Source organism: Clytia hemisphaerica, unplaced genomic scaffold (assembly GCF_902728285.1).
Source record: "Clytia hemisphaerica strain Z4C2 unplaced genomic scaffold, Clytia hemisphaerica genome assembly, whole genome shotgun sequence".
Taxonomy (NCBI): Eukaryota; Metazoa; Cnidaria; class Hydrozoa; order Leptothecata; family Clytiidae; genus Clytia; species Clytia hemisphaerica.
The window spans coordinates 301,325-325,856 of NW_027104428.1; the positions used below are offsets into that span (position 1 = coordinate 301,325).

At 35.8% G+C, this 24,532-nt stretch overlaps 1 protein-coding gene across 1 annotated transcript; it reads right to left on the reverse strand.

The window, feature by feature from the left end:
* Window positions 1-1,831: 1,831 nt before the first annotated feature.
* On the reverse strand, window positions 1,832-23,786 carry LOC136820514 (uncharacterized). Its single transcript, XM_067076701.1, has 27 exons — window positions 23,415-23,786; window positions 22,185-22,475; window positions 20,591-21,581; window positions 20,049-20,303; window positions 19,079-19,198; window positions 18,678-18,788; window positions 18,153-18,250; window positions 17,694-17,844; window positions 16,987-17,274; window positions 16,325-16,462; window positions 15,766-16,041; window positions 15,051-15,263; window positions 14,441-14,563; window positions 13,724-13,868; window positions 12,917-13,071; window positions 12,301-12,492; window positions 11,824-12,051; window positions 11,332-11,439; window positions 10,817-11,050; window positions 10,123-10,281; window positions 9,627-9,767; window positions 9,047-9,337; window positions 8,298-8,492; window positions 7,050-7,433; window positions 6,066-6,371; window positions 3,936-4,463; window positions 1,832-2,130 (listed from the first exon to the last, which is right to left on the reverse strand). The coding sequence occupies exons 3-27, from the start codon at window positions 20,826-20,828 to the stop codon at window positions 1,832-1,834; spliced, it is 5,376 nt and encodes a 1,791-aa protein (XP_066932802.1). The 5' UTR covers window positions 20,829-21,581; window positions 22,185-22,475; window positions 23,415-23,786.
* Between the last annotated feature and the right edge of the window lie 746 nt (window positions 23,787-24,532).

Consider the following 24,532-nt stretch of genomic DNA (forward strand, 5'->3'; position numbering starts at 1 on the left):
GTCATGGAGACAAAAAAACAAAAAAAAGCTAAAAAATGATTATTTCTGTGACACATTTTTCACTTAGTGCAAAAATTAATGTTTTGCCCTTAGAATTAAAGTCTTTTTTATATTGACAAAAAAATTTCGAGAATTTTTTGTTTGCAGCAAACAACTTTCCAACAGAAAATTTTTTCAAATTATGAAAATTTTCAGATTTTTTCAGAAAATTCATCCAAAAAATTAAAAGAATTACAAAAATAGCTAAAATTTGCTAATTTTACCAGTTTTAACTACCCAGGTGGTAAAAATTTTTCAACATTTAACACATAGATACCACCCATTTTAGTATTTAACTACCCTGGGTAGTAAAAGTTTTTTTCGATTTTTCGTCACACCACCACCGTAGTAAACGTCATTATGTCTGAGATTTTACTACCGACCCCTCCCTGAAGTAGGGGGAGTAGGATTCTAACCTGCAGATTTGAGAGCGTTTTCAAATTTAACTGACATGTTGGGGGTCATATACTATAATGTAAATTGTTGCAAGAGTCACGTGAATAGTGAAAGGTATACCAAATACGTGGTTAAAAAAATTATAGCACTCACCAACAACTGATAATGGCATTTTATCTTGGTTCAAAAATGAGATGGCTGGATTCAAATTCAGACTTGTGATATCGGAAAACATCGTCGGTGAAGGTTTGCACATCTCTCTTGTCTTGCATTTGACAGCAAAACAAAAAGAGCCTAGTTTATAAGCTACGTCCACGTTGGATGATTTGCAACATCGTTCTATACAGTCGTCCATGCTGTTCACGCGACCGAGCTTCGTGAACATCCCGGAGTGCATACCTAGTCTTAGGGTAGCGTTGTATATGATTTTTCCGGCGTTGCAGGAATGTTTTTTGGGTTCAGCTAAAGATTGAAAAAAAATTGAAAAAAAAATCCATCATACTCGCATTCAGTAAAGTCTAAAGTTTTTGCCTTAGAGTACAAAATATATTTTCCATCATTTGAACAAATTGCTTCAAATTTTGAACGTTAAACCTTTATCCTTTAATAAAAGCTTTAGAGATCAGATACTGATTAAACTGCAACCAACAAACCGAACTTTTTATATATTCACTCGCTGTACAATAAAACGGTACATGCGTCTGGTACAGGTTAGCTAGTTGCTGGCTGAGAAACAAATTACTCACCGAGAACTGGTGTAGCGAGACTTGCTTCTGATGATTTAGCGTCTCCTTTTGTTATATTTGATGATGAGGGGGATGTTGAATTATTGCTGATCTCCATCTTTTCGGTATCTTTCTCGTTCAAATCTAAAAAAATTTATCAAGATTTCTTGGTAAGAGTGGGAAAGATATTCTTGATTGAACACTATTTTTCTCGGAAAGCCCCCCCTTTCTTCTCCTTACCTTCTCTTCATTGAATGAATGAATGAATGAATGAATGAATGAATGAATGAATGAATGAATGAATGAATGAATGAACAAATGAATGAATGAATGAATGAATGAACGAATGAACGAATGAACGAATGAACGAATGAACGAATGAACGAATGAATGAATGAATGAATGAATGAATGAATGAATGAATGAATGAATGAATGAAAATGATATGAATGAATGGAATTGAATGATGAATGAATGAATGAATGAATGAATGAATGAATGAATGAATGAATGAATGAATGAATGAATGAATGAATGAATGAATGAATGAATGAATGAATGAATGAATGAATGAATGAATGAATGAATGAATGAATGAACGAATGGACGAATGAATGAATGAATGAATGAATGAATGAAAAATAAATAACTTGGATTGATAAATAAATGAATTAACAAACTAATAAATGAACAATCAGATACTTGGATGGAGGGATGAATAAATGAATGAATGGATATGAATGAATGAACTTACGATCGAATGGATCAGATTCTAGATCATGGTCTGATGTTCTGGAATTTCCAGCCACATTATGCGTTGACTTAATAACATATTTTGTCACCGGTGAAGTCGGCTCGTTGATGTCGCCCAAACCCTTATAAAGGGCCTTTAGAGGCCGAATAACTCTATCTTGATCGAAAGTCAGTTCTGCCACAGTGTCTTTGACAAAATCAAGAGCTTCACTGACACCTGTTCGTTTGTGGAATGAAATGAATGAATAAATGATTGAATGAATGGATGACAAAGGTGATGGATGGTTTTATGTATTGTATGTTTAAGTCAAGATTACGTCATTTCTTCTGATAAAAACACGATGAAGATAAGTCAGGAGGTTGGAAAAATTGTTAATCAGAGTGAGGAGAACGAATTCACCTTCTTAGCGTAAAAATATATTGTGTACATTGTGATAATAAACACTACAGCCTGGTTTGTACAGATTCTAACTCTAATCCCACTGAAAATAGTCAGATAAGCAAATCCTCACTGAAAAATATTGTGCTATTTTTTCTATTATCTCCACTGAATTCTCTAGCTCGAAAACAATGTCCCAAGCCATAAAAATATAAGAATATCAATCCCCATCGAGTGTTGGTTCATTATTTTTACCCTAACTGTGAGAAGTGGGTGTTAAAACGCCTTTTCTAAGGCAAAAATAACCAAATTACCCTGCCATTCGCCAAAATTAGTTCTCGCTAAAATTAGTTCCCTTTAGGTAATGTTTTGTCACTAATGTTAAGTTCTAATGGCCTTCTTTCTACTACTTCTAATCTGGTATAAGTCTAAAAATAATTGTATCTTATTAATAGATGGTGGGTCAGATTTTATGATATGTCGTGTGGTAGTAATGAGATTGACTGGTGGATGTTGATGCATGATTGTGTCTTATTTACTGTCAGAGAATTCGTGATGTGATGCCATTAATTATTGGTGTTTCATTGGAGCCATTGTTGGTATTACAATGTTCAACATTATTGGGCTGTATTAGATGTTAGATTGACGTTTTTTGGACGTTTTTTGTAGGTTAAAAGGTTTTTTAAAGATCGGTGTTTAAACTATTGAGTGTAGAAGTGATGCAATTATTAGTCTTGGTGATGGCAATGTGTTTTGCTTGATGATGGATGTGTCACTGTAATGTTAGACCGAGTCATTGTTAGCATATGGTGCTATAGTGCAAAGTACATGTTTTTGGATGATGTATGTAATTTAATTGCTACAATGTTAGTCTTGAATTTATTGTTTGTTGTGATATGATTTTAGTAATGAGTTGATCGGTCAGCAGTCAGGTTACTGGTGAAGGATTGTGGTGATGAATAAATGCTAACTGAATGAATCGATATGGATTTGATTGATATAATTAATGAATAAACGAACATAACATTACTGTGTGATTTTGACTTTATTTTGCTAAAATGTTAGGTGCATTGATATTTCGATAAAGTTGCTGAACAAATGAATGAATATTGATTTGTTGGGATGAATGAATGAACATTACATTATTGTGTGGTTTTGACTGTATGGTAATGATTGATTTACTGAGATGGTAAGTACATCTGGCACTTCGATGAAGGGTTGATAAATGACGTGGTATTGTATGGTATGAAAATGTGCGAATGGCGATGATGGAATGATGTATGTGAACATTTGGTGAAATTGTATGGTATTGATATGATTCGAAAGCTTTTGAATGCTAAAACTTAATATTCCGCAAGAGTGGTGGTTGAGCAAGACTTGGTGAGAAAATTTTTATAATTCTCACGCTTCCTTACACTAACTTACTCATTGATGGTTTTTTATAAATTCGCACTCGATAAAAGGAACATAGAAGAAAACTCATTGCTGAATATTCCCTCCAATAAAATGTTATTAGGGGGTTTTACAACAACTGAGTCTCCACAAAATATTGATTATAAATACACTCTCTTTTTGAGAAACTTGGAAAAAATTCATCGCTAGGTATTTGCTATGTATGTTTTAAGGGTTTTACAACAACTTACTCTCTACAACATTTGATTTCTTCTTGTAAGCGATTCTTGGTATGAACGAAGTTGCTTTAGCTTTCCTGGTTTGACATAAATCACTTCTGGAGCATTTCACTGTATAGCAATCCTTATCAATCATGAAACTAAGATCACAATCTTCCTCCTTGCAACATTGTCCCATACATTCTTTCATAGTAGTTGCTTGGGTATGTTCTCTGAAATCACCAGAGTTGATTCCACCAACCAAAGTTCGATTCTGAATCTCTTTACCGTCCCATTCACAAATGTTTTTACTTTCTGTGTTGGTCATGTTTGAGGCATTGGTTAAAGCAGCTTCTTTATGGTCTTGCGTTTTTGGTTTAAAACGTGGAGATTCTTGTTTTTTAACAGCATTCATTTCAAAATTACTTTGTTGACCTGTATTGAGTTTAGATTCAGTTGTGGTAAGCTTGGATATCGGTTCACTTGATGTTGTATCATTTGATGGTGATGGGAGATCTGTTTTCGTTGCTGCAACTGTGGTGCTGGAAGCTATTGAAGGTTCTATGATTGACAGGCAGTTGAAATTTACAGACTCGTTGTAAAACTAGAATAAATATGATATATAATTGAAACGCATCCAATTATCTGTAATGCTGCATTAGTACATTATCGTATTCTGGGATCGGGTTTCTAAACTGGAATAAGCTCAAACTTTTATCTCTATCCAGATTCCTAAAACATCATCAACATCAAAACCGTTAAGGGCTACATACACTACACAATACATTGTCAGGCAATATATTGATGATATATTGCTGAATGTCGACAATATATTGAAAAGGTGTCCGCAATATACTGCCAGCTCGATTTGCAATATTCCAACAATAAATGGGGATTGTTTACAGAAAGAAAGTTCCTTTTTATAATAGAGTACCAGTTGTTTACTTCGTACATTACGGTACGCAAACCATATTGTCGAATATTGTTCGTCAATATATTGTGTAGTCTAAGTAGCCCTTTAGTTGGTTATGAGAATAAAATATATGGATTCCCCATAACACAAACACTCATGGGGAAACGTTAGATTTGTCCGAGTGATTAATAATTCCTTAGGGAATCAGTTTCAAATACCCCATTTTCACAGATCCACTGGAACCCCTTCCCACTGAAAAAATTGGCCAAAATTATCGTCCCCAGTGGAAAGTTATACACAAATATTTTGTTCTTGCTGAAAATAATCATATATAAGCAAATTCTCACTGCAAAATATCGTGCTAATTTTTCGATCCCCATTTCGACTTTTCTGGCTCGAAAACAATGGAATTCAAATCCCACAGCCATAAAGAATATGGGGATATCAATCCCCATCAATTTTTTGTCCGTTATCTATACCCCCACCTGGTGAAAAAATCCTACCGGGTCTGTGAGAAGGGGGTGTTTTTGATACCGAAGAAGGGGAGATTTGGGTTACAAAAGTTCATATTATGGAGATACCACTACTTACACAGTCATCAATAAGCGTCAAAGTCTTCGTAAAAAAGCTCGTTTTCAAGTCAGTTCTCATATATTGTATCTTCCAGTCATAACGGTTGTAGTCATCAGTATATTGAGGAAAGTGGCAAACGTCAATCGTTCATGTAGTAGTTCTTTTGTGAGAAAAATAAAATTAATATTGTCAAATGTTTAAACGGGAATTATTGTCGAGTTAAGTCAGTTACAGTTGTGTTCTCGAAAAAAAATGGAAAAAGACAAGCGTCAATACGAATGTACAGGGTCACAGTGATAGGACATTGTGTAAGTCTCTCGCGTTGGCAGCTAAGCATTGGTAGCATATTAGTCCGCTTGTCAATCACTCTTAAGTGGTGCAGGCTAAATCAATCGTACTGCTTAGAGCTAGTAGCGAGTTTATGCATCTGCATTTTCGAATACTACTTAGGTGACTGAAGGTATTGGAATAATCCCCAGTTTTGACTCGAAAAATTGAGGACACGGTAAAAGTGCTGATTTAGTGTCGTCTCAGTCAATCAGGATTAAGAAAAATCAGAAGCTAACCGTTCTCGTTGCTGAAAACAACACATACATAACATAAACTCGCTAGTAAAGTAAGCCATAACCAAATCCCAGCGTACAGTCTCCAGATAAAAAGAAAACAAAAAAACTTACTTTGTTCTAAAGTTTCATGTACCGAGCGCATCAAAGCCATTTCAGGACTGAAAATATTAGCGTTTTTTGCCGGCCTTGTTCTACAACTTTCACGGCTATGACATGCAACACCGTAACAGTCTTCTTGTATCTTGAACGCGATATTGCAGCCAGTGTTTTCGCAACACTTTTGTTTACATTGATCAAAGGTTGCTACGTGACCCATATCGGTGAAATTTCCAGAGTTGATACCCTCAATAAAGGTCACATTGGATAATTCGGTTTTGACAGGACATGGTTTATCAGGGAATGACGTTCTTCCAAAAGCTGGAATAAATTATGGAAACTTTTAGTTTAGATTTGAAAAAGTTTTGAACCCAAAAGGAATTAAAAGGAATTAAAACTTCTCTGTAGTCTTTAGGTTATTTTGCGTTTCACGCGATCCCAGCTGGCACACAACGTTGTTTCAACGTTTATCTAACGTTCACAACGTCCATATAACGTTATATTAACGTTGAAACAACGTTGTGTGCCAGCTGGGATGATTGTTCGTTCAACCCAACTCAACTCAGCTTCACGCGAGTCAATTTTACATAATTTTTTTATTTCAAAATAACTTAAGTAATTGCAGTAGCGTGGACAAGAGGGTTGCAAAATTTGTGTAGGAGGGCAGATTTTAGTGACACTGTAATTATATATTCATAATATAAATAGATAATTACTATGTCATAAAAATATGCTCTACTTCGCAAACTTTGCGCCCCTCTTGTCCACGCTACTGCTTGAGCCATTTCATAATACAAATAACCGGTTATCAATAAGAACAGATAAGATACGGTAGAGTTACAAAAGCAACCAACTCTCTAAAAGGGTCCCAAAATCACGAGGATTGAAATTTCATCACAAATTCAACAAATTTTAATCAAAACTTGGGGAAATATCTCTCTCTAGAGGACCAAAAACTGGCCGTTCTTTATGACAAACCTAGTGTAATCGTACCCTTACTTGTGTTCTTGTGCCTATTGATGACTCTGTGTTTCACATACGCCAACTGTGGTTGATAGAAGTCGGAGAATGCTGGTTTGTTCTGGCAAGACTCCTCGGAGAAACAATGTACAGTAAAACATTGTGAGCTCAACATGAAAGCAACATCACAATCACCAGCCTGGCCACACATCTTGATACAATCGTCCATTGAATTCACTTTACCACGATCATCAAATTTACCAGCATTGATCGCAGATCTAAGAGTAACATTCACCAATGTGGGTGCAGCTTTATAGACGAGTTTCTGGACATCACCATTGTCGGCGATTGTTTCTTTGTAAACATGTTCTTCATTTTCAACATCGGAATCGTCGGAAACTTCTTGGTGTTGCTTGTCAAGACCTAATGATGAAAAAGAGTAATTCATATGTACAATCGGCGCCGAAATATTTTGGCACTGTTGAGTATTTCAACGTTTTTCAGAATTTAAAGATCGGGCGAGAATTGTAGCTTCAGTACTTCCACTTTGTTTCGTTAGATTTTTCGATTTAAAACGAGTTAAAACTCTACTTTCCAACCGCACTTTAAAGCACTTACACTTAAAAATCGGAAATTACAGAATTCCCCTTTTGTACCAAATATTACGGTGGGGATTGTACGTCATAATCTATTCCTAACTATGACCCTAATTTTCTCAAAATCTGTTTTATATAGATAACTCAAGTTTTCTCAGTCGGGAAGACCAATTTATCTTTTGATTTTCTGAGCGTAGGGCAAATACATTCTTTATTCTATTTGGATACACTACACTTGTAGACCGTAGACACGGGCCCGAGGCACGATTTTTAAAGTGAGGGGGCCAATAAAAAAATATAGTGACTAAGGAGGCACAACCATGGTTTGCGCCGACGGGTCGGAAAATTTTCGATTTTGACCTGCCTTATTTGGCTAAAACAGCTTCCTTTTTGTTCTGATTTTCCGAAAGATAATTACAAACCATGTCCCATTTTAGAAAGAATCTAACGTTTTTATTGGCACGCACACTGGAAAATTTGGCCAAAGTTTCGTCCCCGGTGGGGAAAATGCCTAAGAATTTCAGCCCCACTGAGGAATTGACTTTGATTTCATCCATATTCGAAATTCAATGCCTAAAAATTAACAATAGCTTAACAATAGAATTTTTATCCCCGCTGTGGGAAAAAGTTTCACCGGGGCTGCGAGACAGGGGAGTGGTGTATTATTGGTAAGAATTGATAGATTCTATACCTGGTTTGAAAGCGACCAATTTGTCACTGTTCGAAGTATCAGTCGTTGCATTTTTTGATGTTGTCTTCTCATCATCAGATGACATCGGTTTAGAAAGTTCTTCCACTAATTTTGTTCCCGATGTTTGTTTACTTTCTGCTGTAGCTGTTTTGTTCTCTTTGTCGGAAGATGTCGGTAAGGCTGCCAGTGTTTTATCTAAGGTTGAAAATGAAGTCGTTTATGAATGGTTGAAACCATGCATTTCCATTGTTGGTAAAATGAAAATAGTGGAAAGCACACATTTGGGTGCAACTAAAATGTGTAAATATCTAGATGGAAATTCTATAAGAACACCAGCCTAAATTTTGGCTAAAAAGGTCAGAAAAAATATAAAGAATTTGAGGCTCAACTTTTGAAATTACAAAACATATTCAAGAACACCTTAATAATATAGCCTTAAAATAACGACAAAATAAGAGCATCTGAGATTCAGCATACATTTGCTGATGCTTATAAATATAAAAAGATAAGCATGCAACATGCAGCATTAAGATATACAGGGAAAGAAGTGAGCTCCTATTTTAGACATTCGATGGTCCTTATGAGCGATAGCTTCAAGCAAGGATTGCAAAGGATAGTACAAAAATCGCAGGGAAAGAGTGAGCACCAATTTTTGACACCCAATGGTCCTTAAAGCAATTAAGCAATAGTTTCAAGAAAGGATTACAAAGAATGAAAAAAAACTCTTATAAGACAAAAATCACTCATACTTTTCTTCAACATGTAGACATCGTTAGCCATTTGTCCACCTAAACCATATTTACATTTCCGGGATGGTAAATATCGTTGGTAATCGATTTCACCAGACTTTCCAACAAAACATTGTCCTCCTTTCTGTAGAGCGAAATAAGGAACGTTCAGCTTTTGTGCCACTTGTGCGCATGCGCCGATTGGATCAGAACGTTGTGCAACACTGTCGCGTAGCAACGGGTCATTTTTCTCCATACGTCGGAATGCACGGTCTTTCAAGTCGGCCCAACATCCAAGACCAATGACAGATCCTGAAAGTGTTTAAAATAGAATGTGGCTTCTTATTAAGCAAAATAGTTTTTGATTTATCTAAACGCTTCAAGCCATCAAATAGGACATAAGTTTTTATATGCAATTTTAGAGGATATATTGGCATGTTTATCATACTATTAAAATCATTCAAACTCTGAAGTCACAGATGGAAATTGAACCACACAACACCTTTACTAGATGTTACTGTGGCAATTTTGAGGGGTTGAAATTTACAGAATTTTGGAGAATTTAAAGAGGATTTAAAAAATAAGAAATATGAGAACTCACCATCATCAAAGGTCTTATAAACATTGTTAGCAAACGGTCCACCTTTACCAGATTTGCATCCATCAGATTTTCCATACCGTTTGTAAGTCTGTTCGCCATCAGGACCACTGAAACATGCTCCACCGTTTTGCACGGCAAATACTAAAAAGACAGTAATAGAGTCGTTTAATCATTTCATAGCATCTTGGAGGAGGTAACAAAAGCAAGCGTGTTGACCCTAGGTACTTTTCAATGATTTGGATTATATCTATTGGATGGTAGTGAGTCTAAAAGATTAACCATAAAAATAAAATTCCTATCATGTTGAAGACCCCGATACAGCGGGGTCGTTAAAACTCGAATGCGTTTTGTTCGAGTTGTGAAAATTTACAGTTATGGAGACATGTTCATTAGGAAGTGTTTACTGAATTTAAATAAAACAATTTTAAAAATACTACTTACTATAACAGCAACATATCGATATCGATCAATATAAGAAAGATGAGATAGAACGTACCTCTATATCCTCTGTCTTGAGCAACTCTTGAACATGTGCTGACAGGGTCACTTCGTTTCTTGTATGGTTCACTTAGTTTAGGATCTGTTCCTTCCATGAGTGGCATGGCGAAAGCTGTGATATCGAAATCACGCCAACAACCTTTATACGTGTACGGTACTGAAAAAGTAAATTAGGTTGCTTCAATTACGTTCACCTTACGTTCATAACGTTCAATTTAACGTTAAATGAACGTTATAGTTACGTCACCGTCATTAGCTTAGTTTAAATATCTACCTTTTTGAGAGCAACGGCGTGACTGAGGTGATTCAGAACAACCCAAAGTTTAGATCTGCAAAATCGAGGACAGTAAAAGTGTTGATTTACCGTTGTCCTAAGTCAACCAGGATCCAGACAAATCAAAAACCAATCGTTTCTGTCGTACAAAAACACACAAACACAAACTTGCTATTAGCCAAGACAGTATTGTCAATAGCTTGGTGACACAATTGAGGAGCTATTGAGTAGCGCTAAAGGCGGGTGATATTTTTAATGCTTCATCGAGATAGAAATATTGGTAGATATAGGTGAAACCATTTCCATAACGTTGCTAGTTCAAGGAAAATTTCAGTCTACCTTAGGAAGCTTTAGAAAATAAAATAAATCAGGAAATTCTTAAAAAACAATACATAAACAATGCAACAATGCTACATACCTGCATCGTCAAGGTCTTTTGGCGGGTTCCAATTAATGTATGCTATCTTTGGACTGTAATATTCCGATCGAGCTGATTTCAAACCACAATTATCATAGGATTTGCATTTGACCAGGAAACAGGTATTTTTGATGACGAAAGCCACATTGCAAGTATCAGTATCACAGCATTTGGAAACACATTCATCGATACTGGAGACATGTCCTTTGTCTGTGAAATCACCAGAGTTGATACCTTTGGAAAATGAGTCCATAAAAGTTAAGGTTTTGTTATTAGCAAGTATCCGTCGCTGATTTGAACTAATTTTCTGTTCCTGATAAGGTGACACTACCACGAGCTTTTATAGCGCAAGTTTCTCCTAAACAAGACTTTATTATCTTATTTTACCAGTGTGAACTCTTTTTTGCTACCATGTGGAACCACTGTCAAGAGAATTAATCTTATTGGAACGACATGGTCTCTACAAGGTAGTAAAAAGAGTGCACACTTAGAACGAATGGAATTTATTTAATAACCTCCGTTAAGAGTGACATCGTTGTAGATTTTGGACACTCTCATATCTTTGCATGTTGATTCTTCATTGGAAGATGAAATCTCCCCTTTGGTGGAACCTGTTTCTGTGGCTGTAAAGAAAAAAGATGAAAGTACTTAGTGCCATATTTTCGGTCAAATAAGCACTGCGTCTGCGTCTGAAACTTGAATTTCAATGTAAGCGGGTCTGAACGTTGTCTGGAGTTTTTTCAATTCATCGACGTACTAAGCGACATTATATCGCCTCGACAACGAAGTAATGAAACTCTATAGAAGGAAAACATAAGGTGAACAATTTTCCGTGTTATGGCGCGTCATTTTAGACCTTGTTCAGACGTTACGGTTCCGAAACGAAACGTATCGTGTGAACGTAGTCTGAAGGATGGTTTGGATGCTTAAAATCAGGCGATGTCAAATTATAACAATGGCACTTCATGGGGTTAAGGTGGTAATAATAAGATTTCTAAACAACTCACCAATTTTCTGTGGTTTATATCTGGTCATGTAAGCAACCATTGGATGATAAGGTGACGGTTTAGCTGCTTTACTACGACATAATTTATCATCTAGACATTTGAGTGAGAAACACGTGTTCTTTACCATGAAGGCTAAATCGCACTCGTCTTGGTCGCAACAGTACTGGATACAATCCTTCATATTGTCAACATGGCCATGTGATTTGAATTTACCAGACCTGATCCCACCTTTTTTTAAAAAGAAAGGATAAATCATTTGATAATTTAATCTTATAAACTTTTCAATAACATTGAGTAAGAAAAATTTGTGAAATGTTAAGTTTTCCGCTCTACAAATTTCATTAAAAAGAAGGTCTTTTAGACTCGGTGAAATTCCTTCGCAGCTGAGAGGGATCGCGTATACTAAAAAGTTCTTCGGCCTTTTTGGTCTTATAACAGCAATCATGGATAGAAAATGCAAAAGAAAACCACCAGTACCTGTCAAGGTGACATTATTGAGGATTGGTTGATGTGAACATTTGTTTGAAGCTCCTTCAGTGGTTGAATCAACTGCGTTGGTGGAGGAAGGTGAAGCACCAGCATTCTCTTTCGATTCCCCTGTTGTTGATGCTGAAGATGCTGGTGGTGAATTTGATGATTCAGATTCTTCAACTACTGGCTCTTCCAGATCTAAAGAAAGCACATGAATTTTATAACTGTACTTAAATTTAAAATAGCCCAGCATGCTTCTTCTTATCAACGGTCATGCGATAGTGAAGTTTCTTTGCCGAAGAGATTCTTCCCCTCGTCAAAAATGTTTTACTTTGAAAAAAGACTTCAATGTCTACTTTCATGACATAACTGATTTTTCCACATGACAGGAGTCAGATTTTAAACCTCAATCCATAACTAATTTAAATGAAGCAATTCTGGAAAAGGATCTAAGATAGCTTCAATATTTTGCTTAGTAAGCCAAGTAATCTGGGTCTTTCGATTGTTTTCATATCAAGGAAACTACGGCTAACCAGCTTGGCTATCTGAACTGAACTGAACTTTTATGAGGAAAGCATGAGAAATCCATCAAAGTTCTGAAAGAAACACAAAGTAAACAAACCTTCATCAGGATCAGTTGATAGGAAAGCAATTCTTGGATTCAAACCCGATGATTTCGCTTTTCGAACGCGACATAAATCTTTATTTGTACATTTGACTGCATAACAATTTTCATCAATGAGAAATGCAGCATCGCATGCTCCGCTGTGACAACACCTTAAATACGGAAATTTCATATTTTATTCACAAAAACGTTGTTTCGACGTCCTTCTAACGTCCTTAATATCCAAATAAAGATGCATATGAATGGTGAAACCAATCAATTATTTGAACGCCGATGACTCTCAATTGAAACCGGAAAATTGAAAAGTGTGATCACATAGTGCTGATACTAGATTTGTAGCCTTTATCCTGAAAATTAAAACCACCACCGACACCCCGTATCACAGAACCCCTACGCCCTGGAAAAGTTGGTAAGAAATTGCCACTGGTGAACAAAGACACGGACCATGAAAATAAATTTTACTTCCATTAAAATAAAGAATGGACCCTTGTCCCCATTGAACAAAGACATATTAGAATTTTCAGAATCAAAGCTAGATTTTTTCCTTAAAAATCAAAAAAAAAAATCCAACCACCCAATATTAATTAATGCTCTCTCATATCAACATTAAATTCTAGCTAGGCTGCGCGTATCCCCGAAATTGATTTTGATATAGAGGATACACATCGTATATAAAATTTCCTGTCCAATAGTACACGATACACATCCCCACATCAAAACATATCAGAGTGGATGCGTGTACTCTAAATTTTACCCTAAATCACCTGCATCTAGACAACAATATCAGTAGATTGATTATAATACCTTTGTTTACAGAGATCCATGTCTTCAGTGGTACCAAGTTGTGTGAATTTCCCTGCTCTCATCCCACCAACCAAAGTCACATTGTTTAAGGTACGTGTAGAACGGCAATCGTCGAACAAAGTCTTCTTGGTCGTTCGTTTCGCTTCTGTATATGGGAGAGGAATATAGAATCATGGTATAGTGAATACGAGATATGGAAATTAGTTGTACAATAATGGTTTTTCATGTTTTATGAAACTTCCGCCATTATGGAAACAAACGTTCGAGTTGCATAAGGAATCGCCTATACAGATTTGAACGTTTGCTTACATAATGGCAGAAAAACATGAAAAACATAAACAACATATCTCAGTGCTATCTTAGACCGCCAACTCGTGTGATCTCACTTCAGTCTTCAAGCTTAGTAGCTCACTTTTAGATAGGCTGCTGGTGTCTGCTAATAGATTCGTGCTCTCTTTACTACCTGCGGTTTTGTGATTCAGACTAGGTTTTAGACAAATGATGATGTTGCGTTTTGTAAATTTGAGAAATTCACTGCAAACCAACTTAAATGAATTTTGAATGTTATTCCTCCGTAGATATTTAAAATGTTTAAAAGGTCATTCCTCATCTTCTGCGAAAAGATCTTGTTTGATTAACAGAAATCCTAAAGGTATCAGTAATATAAAAATGAAATCAAAAAGTACTTTTAAGGCTCTGGCTCTGGCTCTGTCTTACCTCTATGATAATCGACTTTGAACATTTCACCAGGTAATGCACCATCAGTGGTATATTGAATGTACATTCTGTTGGAATGAGATCTCACAATCTTTGGAGCGGTGTTAGAGCCACAGTAATTACCTGGAATGATGGAAGAATTCAGTAACAAAATCTGTCAAAAATAGACTCTAAGAACTAGCCAACATAAAGTATTCGCTGGTCCTCATCAAAAACGTAAATAAAGCCTAGGATGAACGAGAACGAGGTTGATCTAACAGTAGTTTAAGAAAAACAGGAAAATTAGTGTGGAAAAGCGACGAATTTATCAGGAAAGTGACGAAAAACCTTTTCCTTGGCAAATAGAAAAACTATCTGGTCAACTTCAAGGGGTGCTTGCAAAGATTTTTACACAAGTAACGAAGTTTTAAGGTATGCCTTTGATTGGACAATTTAATAAAGCAGAGGAATAAATGAATAATGAGATTGTATATTTTTGTATCTAACTTGTGCCGAGTAACTCTCTTCTTTGACAAAAAGACTGAAAAATAGATGTTATGGGTCAACCTACATCTAAATTCTCATATTCTCTGCTACGAACAAAGAGCTAATATTCCCAATCTCAACATACCTATAACAGAATCATTAAGACCATCTCGAACTTCAAAACTCGCTTTTCCACAAGTATCTTTGTTTCCCAAATGAAATTGAGACATATCCAAGACAATCACTTCTCCCGGTTGACCGTGAATATTCCATGCACAATCAACTGGTCCGGTAAATTGTTTTGGATAATCAGGACTTGATACGGATCCGTTCTTTTCGGTAAGTGTGGAACCACAATCTAAAAAAATCAAGTTGGGTGAAATAAAATACTTTAATATTTAAATACAGTATTAACTGTTTGAAGGTCAATACGGGAAAATGTTGACCGCTTGCGAGACCGCTAGATAACCAATCAGAACATCTTATTTCACCTGTATTGGACCACTTACGTCACAAACAGTCAATAGACTTTAACATTGGTACTTTATGCACCGTGATCCACATAATTTAGGTCTATGGTCTATGCCTTTTTTTTGGGTAGGTTTAGTCTCTCAATATTGGTACTGCAATGGTCGCACGGACTTTAGTGCCTAGAATTTAGATTCTGGGTGTTCTGATAAATAAACTTTGTTTCCAAAATCGATTAGCACCGTGTGAATTATAGTTTAGGAAAAGAACTTTTGAAACTTTTGGATCTGAATCTTTGACCTTTTTCTTACGAAAATTGAAAACAGTCAATATCAAATCCTTCATTTTTCAAGTATTCTAGAAAGAAAGAAAAAAATTCCACTTCAACTTACAATATTTCGAGAAATCGCATTTCTTCGCTAACTCATCAATAGAATCTTTCTGCAGTGCTTCATCATAAAGTTTAAACTCGTCAATCATCCCATCAAGAAATCGGGAACCTTTATGTCGCCCGATACCAACCCGATTATTCCAATCGGATGATAACAAGCCATGACCTTTAGCTCGTGAATTTTCGGTTCCATTGATGTAAATGATGGCGTCGCCAGTGTTCGAATCATACGTGACTGCAAGATGGTTCCAAACATGTGGTTTGATCACTTTCTCACCTATAAAAATGAAAATTTGTGGAAATTTATGTTGGATGACTTGAAAGAAAGATAAGAAAAATCATCTATGGTTAAACTTCCAGTTTTTACATTCATAAAGCCAGCTGAGACAGCCAAAATTAACGAAACTCAATATTTAAGGCAATTTTAGAGATAACATCAGAAAAACACCAGGCGTATGACGCCTTTTGGATGAATGAACAGAATCTTTTTTTATGAAAAAATGAAAATGACATTTGGAAGTAAGATTTGAGAGCCTAGAAAACATATTATGAGATCATACCTGTGATAGCACTGAAGACTTCACCCCCTGTTTCGTTGCGATGAAACCATCTGACGTCGCCGCCTACTACTTCGAAATGATATAGTCCTAAATTGTGGTTGGAATGCGATCCGACAGTGTCGAAGATCGAATGAACACCTGAGAATAAAAAAGGGACGAGAATATTGTTACGAAAATAGTTAGTAATAAATATTAGAGTAATTAAACAGCTAGTCTAACACGCAAGACGACTAATTTATACATAGTAAGAAATAAACAAAAATATTGGAAAAGACAAATGTTTGTGTTAGTCTTATTGCAGTAACACAAACTGATATTACCCCGTAACAATTATTGGTTTATCAAATGACACCCATATTACTAGTATTATATGGATCATAAACGATTCTAGTCTAATAATTAGGGAGCACTTATAATTGTATGGCATTCGAATAGGCAGACACTGCTAAGATAGCGAATTAGACAAATATTTCTAACAATCAGACATCACCTACACTCACCGGTAGTACCTGGTAACGAGAGCTTTCAATCTAAGTGTAGAGAATGAATACAACCATCGAAAACGAAAATCCTTGAATATTAGGAACCTAGGTGGATCAAAAGAACTGATACCAAGAGGGTCTTAAATTTAAACAGTTGTATGTTTTATAAAACGTTCTCACCTTCAACGTGATTCAAGTTAACCCAACTAGCAATGGTGATAGCTGTCTTAGGATGGTTCTTCATAACACTTCCGTCAAACACGATATCTCCGCCAAGCGGTATAGTGACACCGTGTCTACACGAACTATGCGTGTCTATGATCTGACTACCTCCATTCAAGAAACCATTATTCCCGTAATTTGATTTATCAAGTGCAACCGTTTCGTCCATTTTCTCAAACCCGATATCCTCGATTAATGTCGAATCGGCTTTCGGGATATCTGATCTACTGTGTTGCTCTTGATTCTCTAAAATATTGAAATAGACATGCAATATAGACTTTCATCATGCGCATACATTCTTCAGCGTTAAGCAAAACCTATGGCCTATGCTTAGAATAGGCAGACAATATCTTTCTTGGTAAACACATATAGTATAGTGGTACATAATGACATTTTTCGATAAGTAGCCTTTGAGCAAGATTTCAAGATTTCAATGCATTTCCCTTATTTCGGTGAAGACAAAAGGTTGTTTCAACGTCCAACTAACGTACATCGTATAACGCTAGATGAACGTTGAAACAATGTGAGTGACAGCTGGGTATCACCCCCATCCATCCAATGCGTGCAGTATCAAACCCACTAAAAGGAGATTATGTTGTTGTAAACGACCGTTCAAATAAATGCAATAGCAAAGATATACAAAATTGCAAACAACATAAAAGTACCTTTAGCCAAAGTGGTATTGAAGACTTCTATACGAAGACACGGAACATCTCCACTCCAAAAAACGGGGAGAAATCGGATAAAACGGGCCATAATGGGATTCTTTAACGTTTGGAAAGTGACATCATGTTCATCATGGTTTCCGTAAAAGATCTAAAGAGAATACCAAATATGATAGCTTGGACTTTCAATTAATATTAGAGTATAGTAAACCTGTGGTCAATACTGTAAAAACTTGTCTAACATACTAGAGCCTTGTTTTCAGTCAAAAGTGTATATACACAAGCTCGCCGACGTCTTTCAAAAATAGAAAAGGATTTACTATGCTATTCTTTACAGCTAAACACGTAATGTAATTTTGTAAACTATATTGATATCCCAGTGCGGTGCAGTTTCCCTGTATGATAAATGGTTGTTAGTAGTGGGTAAAATTGTCCCATCGGGTCTGTGATATATATTACCTTTTCATCTCCGTCTTCACGGTAAGATTCCCAAAGTTTTCCATCATCACTAAATTGTAATTTGAATCGCTCCACCCATTTTCTTTGTAAAGGATTCCCTAAGAAAAACACAGAGTATAATTCAAGTAAGATTAAGGTTTCAGATAGGCATAATGTAAGGCAGTACTTCAATGATACCCAGGGGCTACCTACCCTTGCTGTCCAACGGGAGTGTGCCGCTGAAGTGTGAAAAATGGACTCCACGTGGAAAAAAGGGATTCTGAATGGGACTGAAATTTCAGAATTTTCTCAAAATCTTCCATATTTTTCCAAATTTCCCCAAAAAGGTACCCTTCGATGGACTGATTTTTTTCATTTTTGCTGTTTTTGCGTTTTAGTACGAAATGACTCTAAAGGCATTACATAGTCTTACAGTCAGGGTAACCTGGCGGCGGGTCAATTTCTTAGCACTTTATATTTATCTTGATTGGTCTTACAAAAGTCTATATGAACAATATTTCAACCAATCAATCAATTGGTTTTTACCTTGCATGCCAATCCTACAAAACATGGTTTGTTGTCCGAAATCAATCGAAAGGTATTGTGGGATACCAATGTCTGTTGAGTTCTTATCAGCACACCATGATCCTCCTTTGTCTACAAGAAATAAAAATGAGAACACATTTTGAATTTTCATTTTCATAGTGTATATATCATGCTATTTTTCCTACCGAGGACACCCGGAAAAATCTGGAATTCGCTATCTATTTTTCTCTAAATAGAGCTTATTTTTCATATTTGGTTCAAACCTTCCAACTCAAGTTATTGTCAGTAGTGGCAAATTCAAAAGAATTTTTCGCTAACGTTAATTTAATCCTGAAAAACCGGGGTGTTTTCGCAGTAGACATTACGTCGTGAATATCAAGAATGGGGAAGTAAACACATACCTTCGTAAGCGACTTTCAATCTTGCATCATGAGCTGGGAAACCTTGCATGCTTGAAGTTGCAGAAAAACGATCATCAGGGATCTGAGAAGGACGACTCACTCCAACAGGATGTAAACAACCTATTGTAGTGTGGAATAATACAATAATCTTGTATCATTAGAAGTTTCAAGACTAGACTTTGATTGATCTGGATATTATAAATAAATGTCATGGTGATTTTTTTGGAATGTTTGAGTGTGATAGAGCGGTATGTATGTCAATGGTATGAAGATATGAATAAAATAGCCTTAAAAATTTACTTTTTTGCTAAAACTTCGGGATGCTAGATGCGAGTACGTAAAGTGTGTTGCGTAAGTTAGGACGGGAATGTTGAATTTGAAACGATGCATGGGAAATATGATTGCAATGGTAAAATATATGACGATGACATACTCATTCCCACCAAGTTCCTACGAATCTTATCGGCATAAAAGTCGTTGTAAATTTTTGGCCCGCACATACCGTCAGTCTGCAAAACCCAGTGCCCCCCCCCGGGATTAAGAGGAAAAGATTTGGTCGATTTGTGGAAATTTCTGTCAAAACTGGTCATGGAAATATTTTATCGGGGAAAAGTTATGACACCCTCTAAATATCGCCCTATGATTTTTCTTGTCTTTATATACACAGGGGTTAAGAATTTTGACTGAACTTTATATAAACCCTGGAGACAGTTTTTTAATCCCGGCCAAAATCTTTGATCGGAATTTTGTTTTTGAAAGTGGTAGCCTTATGGTAGCACTACTCGATAGCAGGAAAATGCATCGATTGCGCTAGATCTGCTTTTCTTCAAATACGTGCGATGATGTAGCACCGTTTGAGGTTATTTCTGAACACTGCGGGTACCACTTTCAAAAAAAAAACTCCGATCAAAGATGGTGGATATGCTTAGTCCAGAGTTTATGAAGATCAGTGTATTGTTGTGAATCTTACGTTGTAAGAACAATTTTTGGAATGAATGACGTTGCATTGTAGAGATAGGATAAAGCATGGAATAGATTTTATTTTCAATCTCTTTAGATGAATATGTTGGTATTGTCGGTGAGGACAGATATGGTGGTGTATGAGATGAAATGTATGGTGATGATGGATGTGAGGGCGTAAGTGGCGGTGATGGTGGTAATGGTGGTGGCGGTGATAGAATATTATTCAAACGTCGTTTATAAGGATTCTTTAATAATAACAACCCTAGAAAAAAAGATATTCCGAAATGATAAAATCTTTTTTTTTCGAAAGAAATCCCTCCTGAAACATCACAACCGACCACGTTTCAAAATAAGCAAAGATAAATCTCCCCCAATACATTAAAACCTACTCTAAGTTTTCCCAACCTAAATTTTCCAAAATTCTAACCCAAGCTGTCCTAATTTAAATTAATTGATTGTTTTTAAGTGGAACAAAAAATCGTCCTGCAGCAGCAGCTACGAAAAAGTCTTAACGATTCAAATTAACATATGAAAGACAAAAGACCTTACCTGGGAAAAAACTGTGTACTCCTTTCAACGCTTCGATCGGATGTGAATTCGGGATATCATAAATATTATCTTTAGCTACAAGTTGGTGAACAGGTTCAAATATACCCGCAGACGAATCGGGCGCCAAATTGACAGAAGATGGCAATGGCGGTCTTGGAATAGCATCTTTCTCAACTCTCACTTCAGGCGATTCATCCGTAGGAAATTCTGTAAGCGGCTCAACATTAATTTGTGACATAATTTTATCCTTTTCTTTCCGCGTTTCATCTGGGTTCGGTGTCTCCAATTTTTTAATATTTGGTCTTAACGGTACGTTTGTCTTTTTTAACTATATCGTATTTTGGTGATTCGATCTTCGGGTTAATAAAACTCTTAATCACCTTGTTTGATTTCGGTTTAATTGCATTACTACTTGCCATTAAATCAAAAGTCGGTTTATACACAGTACTTTTCTTACTATTAACAACTACTGGGGCAGGTTTCCCCGGGGAAGTAGGCGACCCGCTTAAAAACGGGACAGTCCCCCTCTGTTGAAAAGCCGGAAAATTAAACCATTGTCCTTGCGGTATAAAAGACCTTTGATTCGTATTCATAAAGTTCGGCTGCTGTTGTTGATAGGTGTTTAAATTATTAGTAATATATTGTCTAGCATTATAAGGTGAATTTAATGTCTGTGTATTAGATGAGAGTGGATTATTCCGAGGCCCCGTTAGCCTCCACAGTGGGGTATTATAATAATCATATGGGAAGTCTCTAGTAACACGCTTTTTATGTTTCTTATGGTGGTGGTGATGGTGGTGGCTATGGTGGTGTTTGTGTTTGTGTTTATGCTTATTGTTGTTTTTATTATAACTTTGTTGTATAAGTGTCTTTGATGCTTCTTGTGTATGGTGTGCATTGTTAACATGTTTTTGTTGTTGTTTATTGTCTTTTGTTTTATGCTGCATATTTTGTTGTTCTTGTTTATTTACATTGTTCTTCGAGTCGTGGCCTTAAAAAGTACGGTGACAAGAAAATTAGAACCATGTAGCACTGCCAAGAAACTTTCTTGTTTATCCAAAATAACAATTTATTCCGACGTAGAGGCTAAGGGAAGTTTTATTTTTACGTTTCTTCGCAAAATAAATTCTATATAAGAAAAGATTTTCTTTCTCTTTTTTTTCAGCCAGATGGACAAACGAATTTCAAAATTCTCTAAAACCCTTCGAAACCCTTTTCAAAACTTTAGATATTAACAAATTTGAAAGTAAAGTGTAAAAGGTAAAAGGAGAATCACTTATCAAAGTCAGTGAGCAAATAGTTCACACACCCCTGTCTCACAACCCCGTTGGAATGTTCTCCCACAGTGGGATAAACATTTCTGTCAAAATCCCAATTGGGATAGATATTCTATTGTTCCAAGTTAAAAAAATTTTTGTACATTGAATTTTGAATGGGTATGAAATCAAAGTCAATTTTCCAGTGGGGCTGAAATTATAGGGTATTTTCCCACCGGGGACAAAATTTTGACCAAATTTTCCAGTAGGTTGGGACTCCCACCAGGTCCGTGACATAGAGGTGTGACAAAGGGATTTTGAAAAGTAATCACCACTACCTTGAGCTGAAGAAGAGCCTTCTCTCTTTAGTGCAAATATGGAGAACACTGCATTGCCATCCTCCATCAAGGTGCAATGTGGATCTGCGTTACCTTGGCAATGTATACCAAAACATTTCGAACCATCATATAAACCATATTGAAATATCTGAGATTTACAACATAATTTACGACATCCTTCAAATTCAAGATCGTCACCTAATAATTTGACATTCTCTGTATCTAGTCCATTTTTTAAGGAATAACCTACTTTGATACTGTCTATTGTACATTTCTGAGCGTAAACATCTCCTGAAAAAGGTAGAAAAGAAAAGTGGAAATGATTAAAAGGTATTCCAGTTTTGATAAGTCTTAAAGGTTTTGTTTATAAATAATAGAGTGATATCGTTTGGTTACTCATCAATCTTAATTTACAAGCTTTCTTATTTTGAATTGAGACGAATACAGAGCAAGATTGGTCAGAAAGAGGAAAGTTTTTTGTTTATTCAGCACAATATAACAACAGGGAGACACCGTCCTGATATGAAATATGTGTCTGATATGAAACGGGAGCACTTATGTTATATAAAAGTAAAGGCACATTTGCCCTGGGAACAGGTTGATAAAAGGAAATGTGGTAGGAAATGAAAGTCAATTGAGAAAGCAGAGAATGTTAGCGCTAACTGTTGAGGAAAATATATGGTTTTTGACCTTTAACATTCTAAACAGGAAATGTAACTAGTTTAGGTTCTTACGTCTTATTGTCATAAATGGGGTAAATTCTTGAAAAATATGGAAAGGACACCTTTAGAAACAACTTGCAGGGTGTACATATCTAATATGAGCCCTATAATATTTGTGTTTTCCCGGTATTTTGCATAAACCCCTCCTCAAACTTCAAATTTAGGGGCCTCAAGGTTAAATGAGTCTGTTAGCAAAGCTATCAAATTATTTCAAGGGTATACTGCCATCATATAACTACACTGATTGTAGATAGGCTTCATTATGAACATCTGCAGAGGTATATTACGAGCAAGCGTGGGGAATATAGTTTGAGCCAATATGATTGATCAGATAAAAACAAGCAGATCAATTATCGATTACAGCCTAGTTGTACAATTCAGATTTGCTGCGGACGACAAAGATGAGATGTCCAATTTGACATGGGAATGTCATAGGAAAGTGGTGTATGTATAGGGTCTATATCCATTCCAAATGATTCCTAGGTCAGTAAATAATAAAGACACTAACCTATTCCCAATAGCAGGAGGATCGTCAATCGCCAAGCCAAGAGGGCTGGTTTAAATCGAACTTTACAATTTGACATGCTTACGAGCTAACAAGTCATTACGCTTAGCTAAATTGTGACATTTCAACACAACATTTTAAATCAAGTTTCGAACAAACAAAACCATGGACAAAAAATTAATACAAAATCACCAAAAATAATACAATCCACACCACAAAAAGCAATAAGTTACGACATTTTTTCCACTAAAATTTCAAAGCAGTCAAATTTTCAAAATTCAGCTCTGTGCAGCTCTGCGCAAAAAGATTATGCAAAAAAATTCGGTAAATTATTGTTGTTTAAAAGTTTTGCAAACTTTTTGTATTAGTTTTAAAAGTTTGGCTAGTTTAAGCGAAACTTAGGTAGCTTGGTTGAAATTTGCATTCAGCTTTATAAAAATGTGCATTTTGCGTTTAAAACAAATGGCCGAAACATAAAGGTTGAATGCGCTTACAAATGTTGGGAAACTGTTTAGCGCGCTGTTGTTCAGAACTCGAATCAGCCAACCATAGCAAACATTTTTAATTTTCCCGCTAGAATTTTTTATTCTATTTTGATTATATCTAATAATTTTACTATAATAATTTTAGGAAGAATCTAATTTACTCTGAACATGAGTTATTGTGTTTGGAGACAAAATTTTCTTTTGTTTTGTTTTTATTTTGTTTAGAAAACAATGAAATTAAACAAAAGAAACAAAAGTTTCCGCACCCTTAAAAGCCTAGGTTAATTAAGAATAAGCATGCTTATAACCGTTATGCTTATAAAAGAAAAAACATATACTAAAAGAATTTCCTACTTAATAAGTGCTTTCTTTCCAAGAAAGCATCAAAAGTATATCATCTTTTATAGGGGAATAATAAGCCCACGAAACATACAAAGGCTGAGTGTAAGAGCTTTTCAAGTCTAAGAAATTATCTTGTTCTTAAGAAATTGCACCAAAAAATCCACAAAATGCTGAATCTTTTAATATATCAGGCAAAGAAGCCAGGGCATTCTAAACTTTAGACGTTTTTTTTTTTAGAAATAGCTAAAGAAGGCTTTTTTGTAACGATTTCAGCGATTTTTCTCTGATTTTTAC

Excerpts from the sequence above, each read along its gene's own strand:
- LOC136820514 (XM_067076701.1), bottom strand. The coding sequence starts at position 20,828 with ATGTCACAAATTAATGTTGAGCCGCTTACAGAATTTCCTACGGATGAA. Across the intron at positions 11,051-11,331 it reads CGATGTCACTCTTAACGGAG|GTATCAACTCTGGTGATTTC; the intron begins GTTATTAAATAA and ends CATTTTCCAAAG. Across the intron at positions 4,464-6,065 it reads ACATGAAACTTTAGAACAAA|AACCTTCAATAGCTTCCAGC; the intron begins GTAAGTTTTTTT and ends TGTCAATCATAG.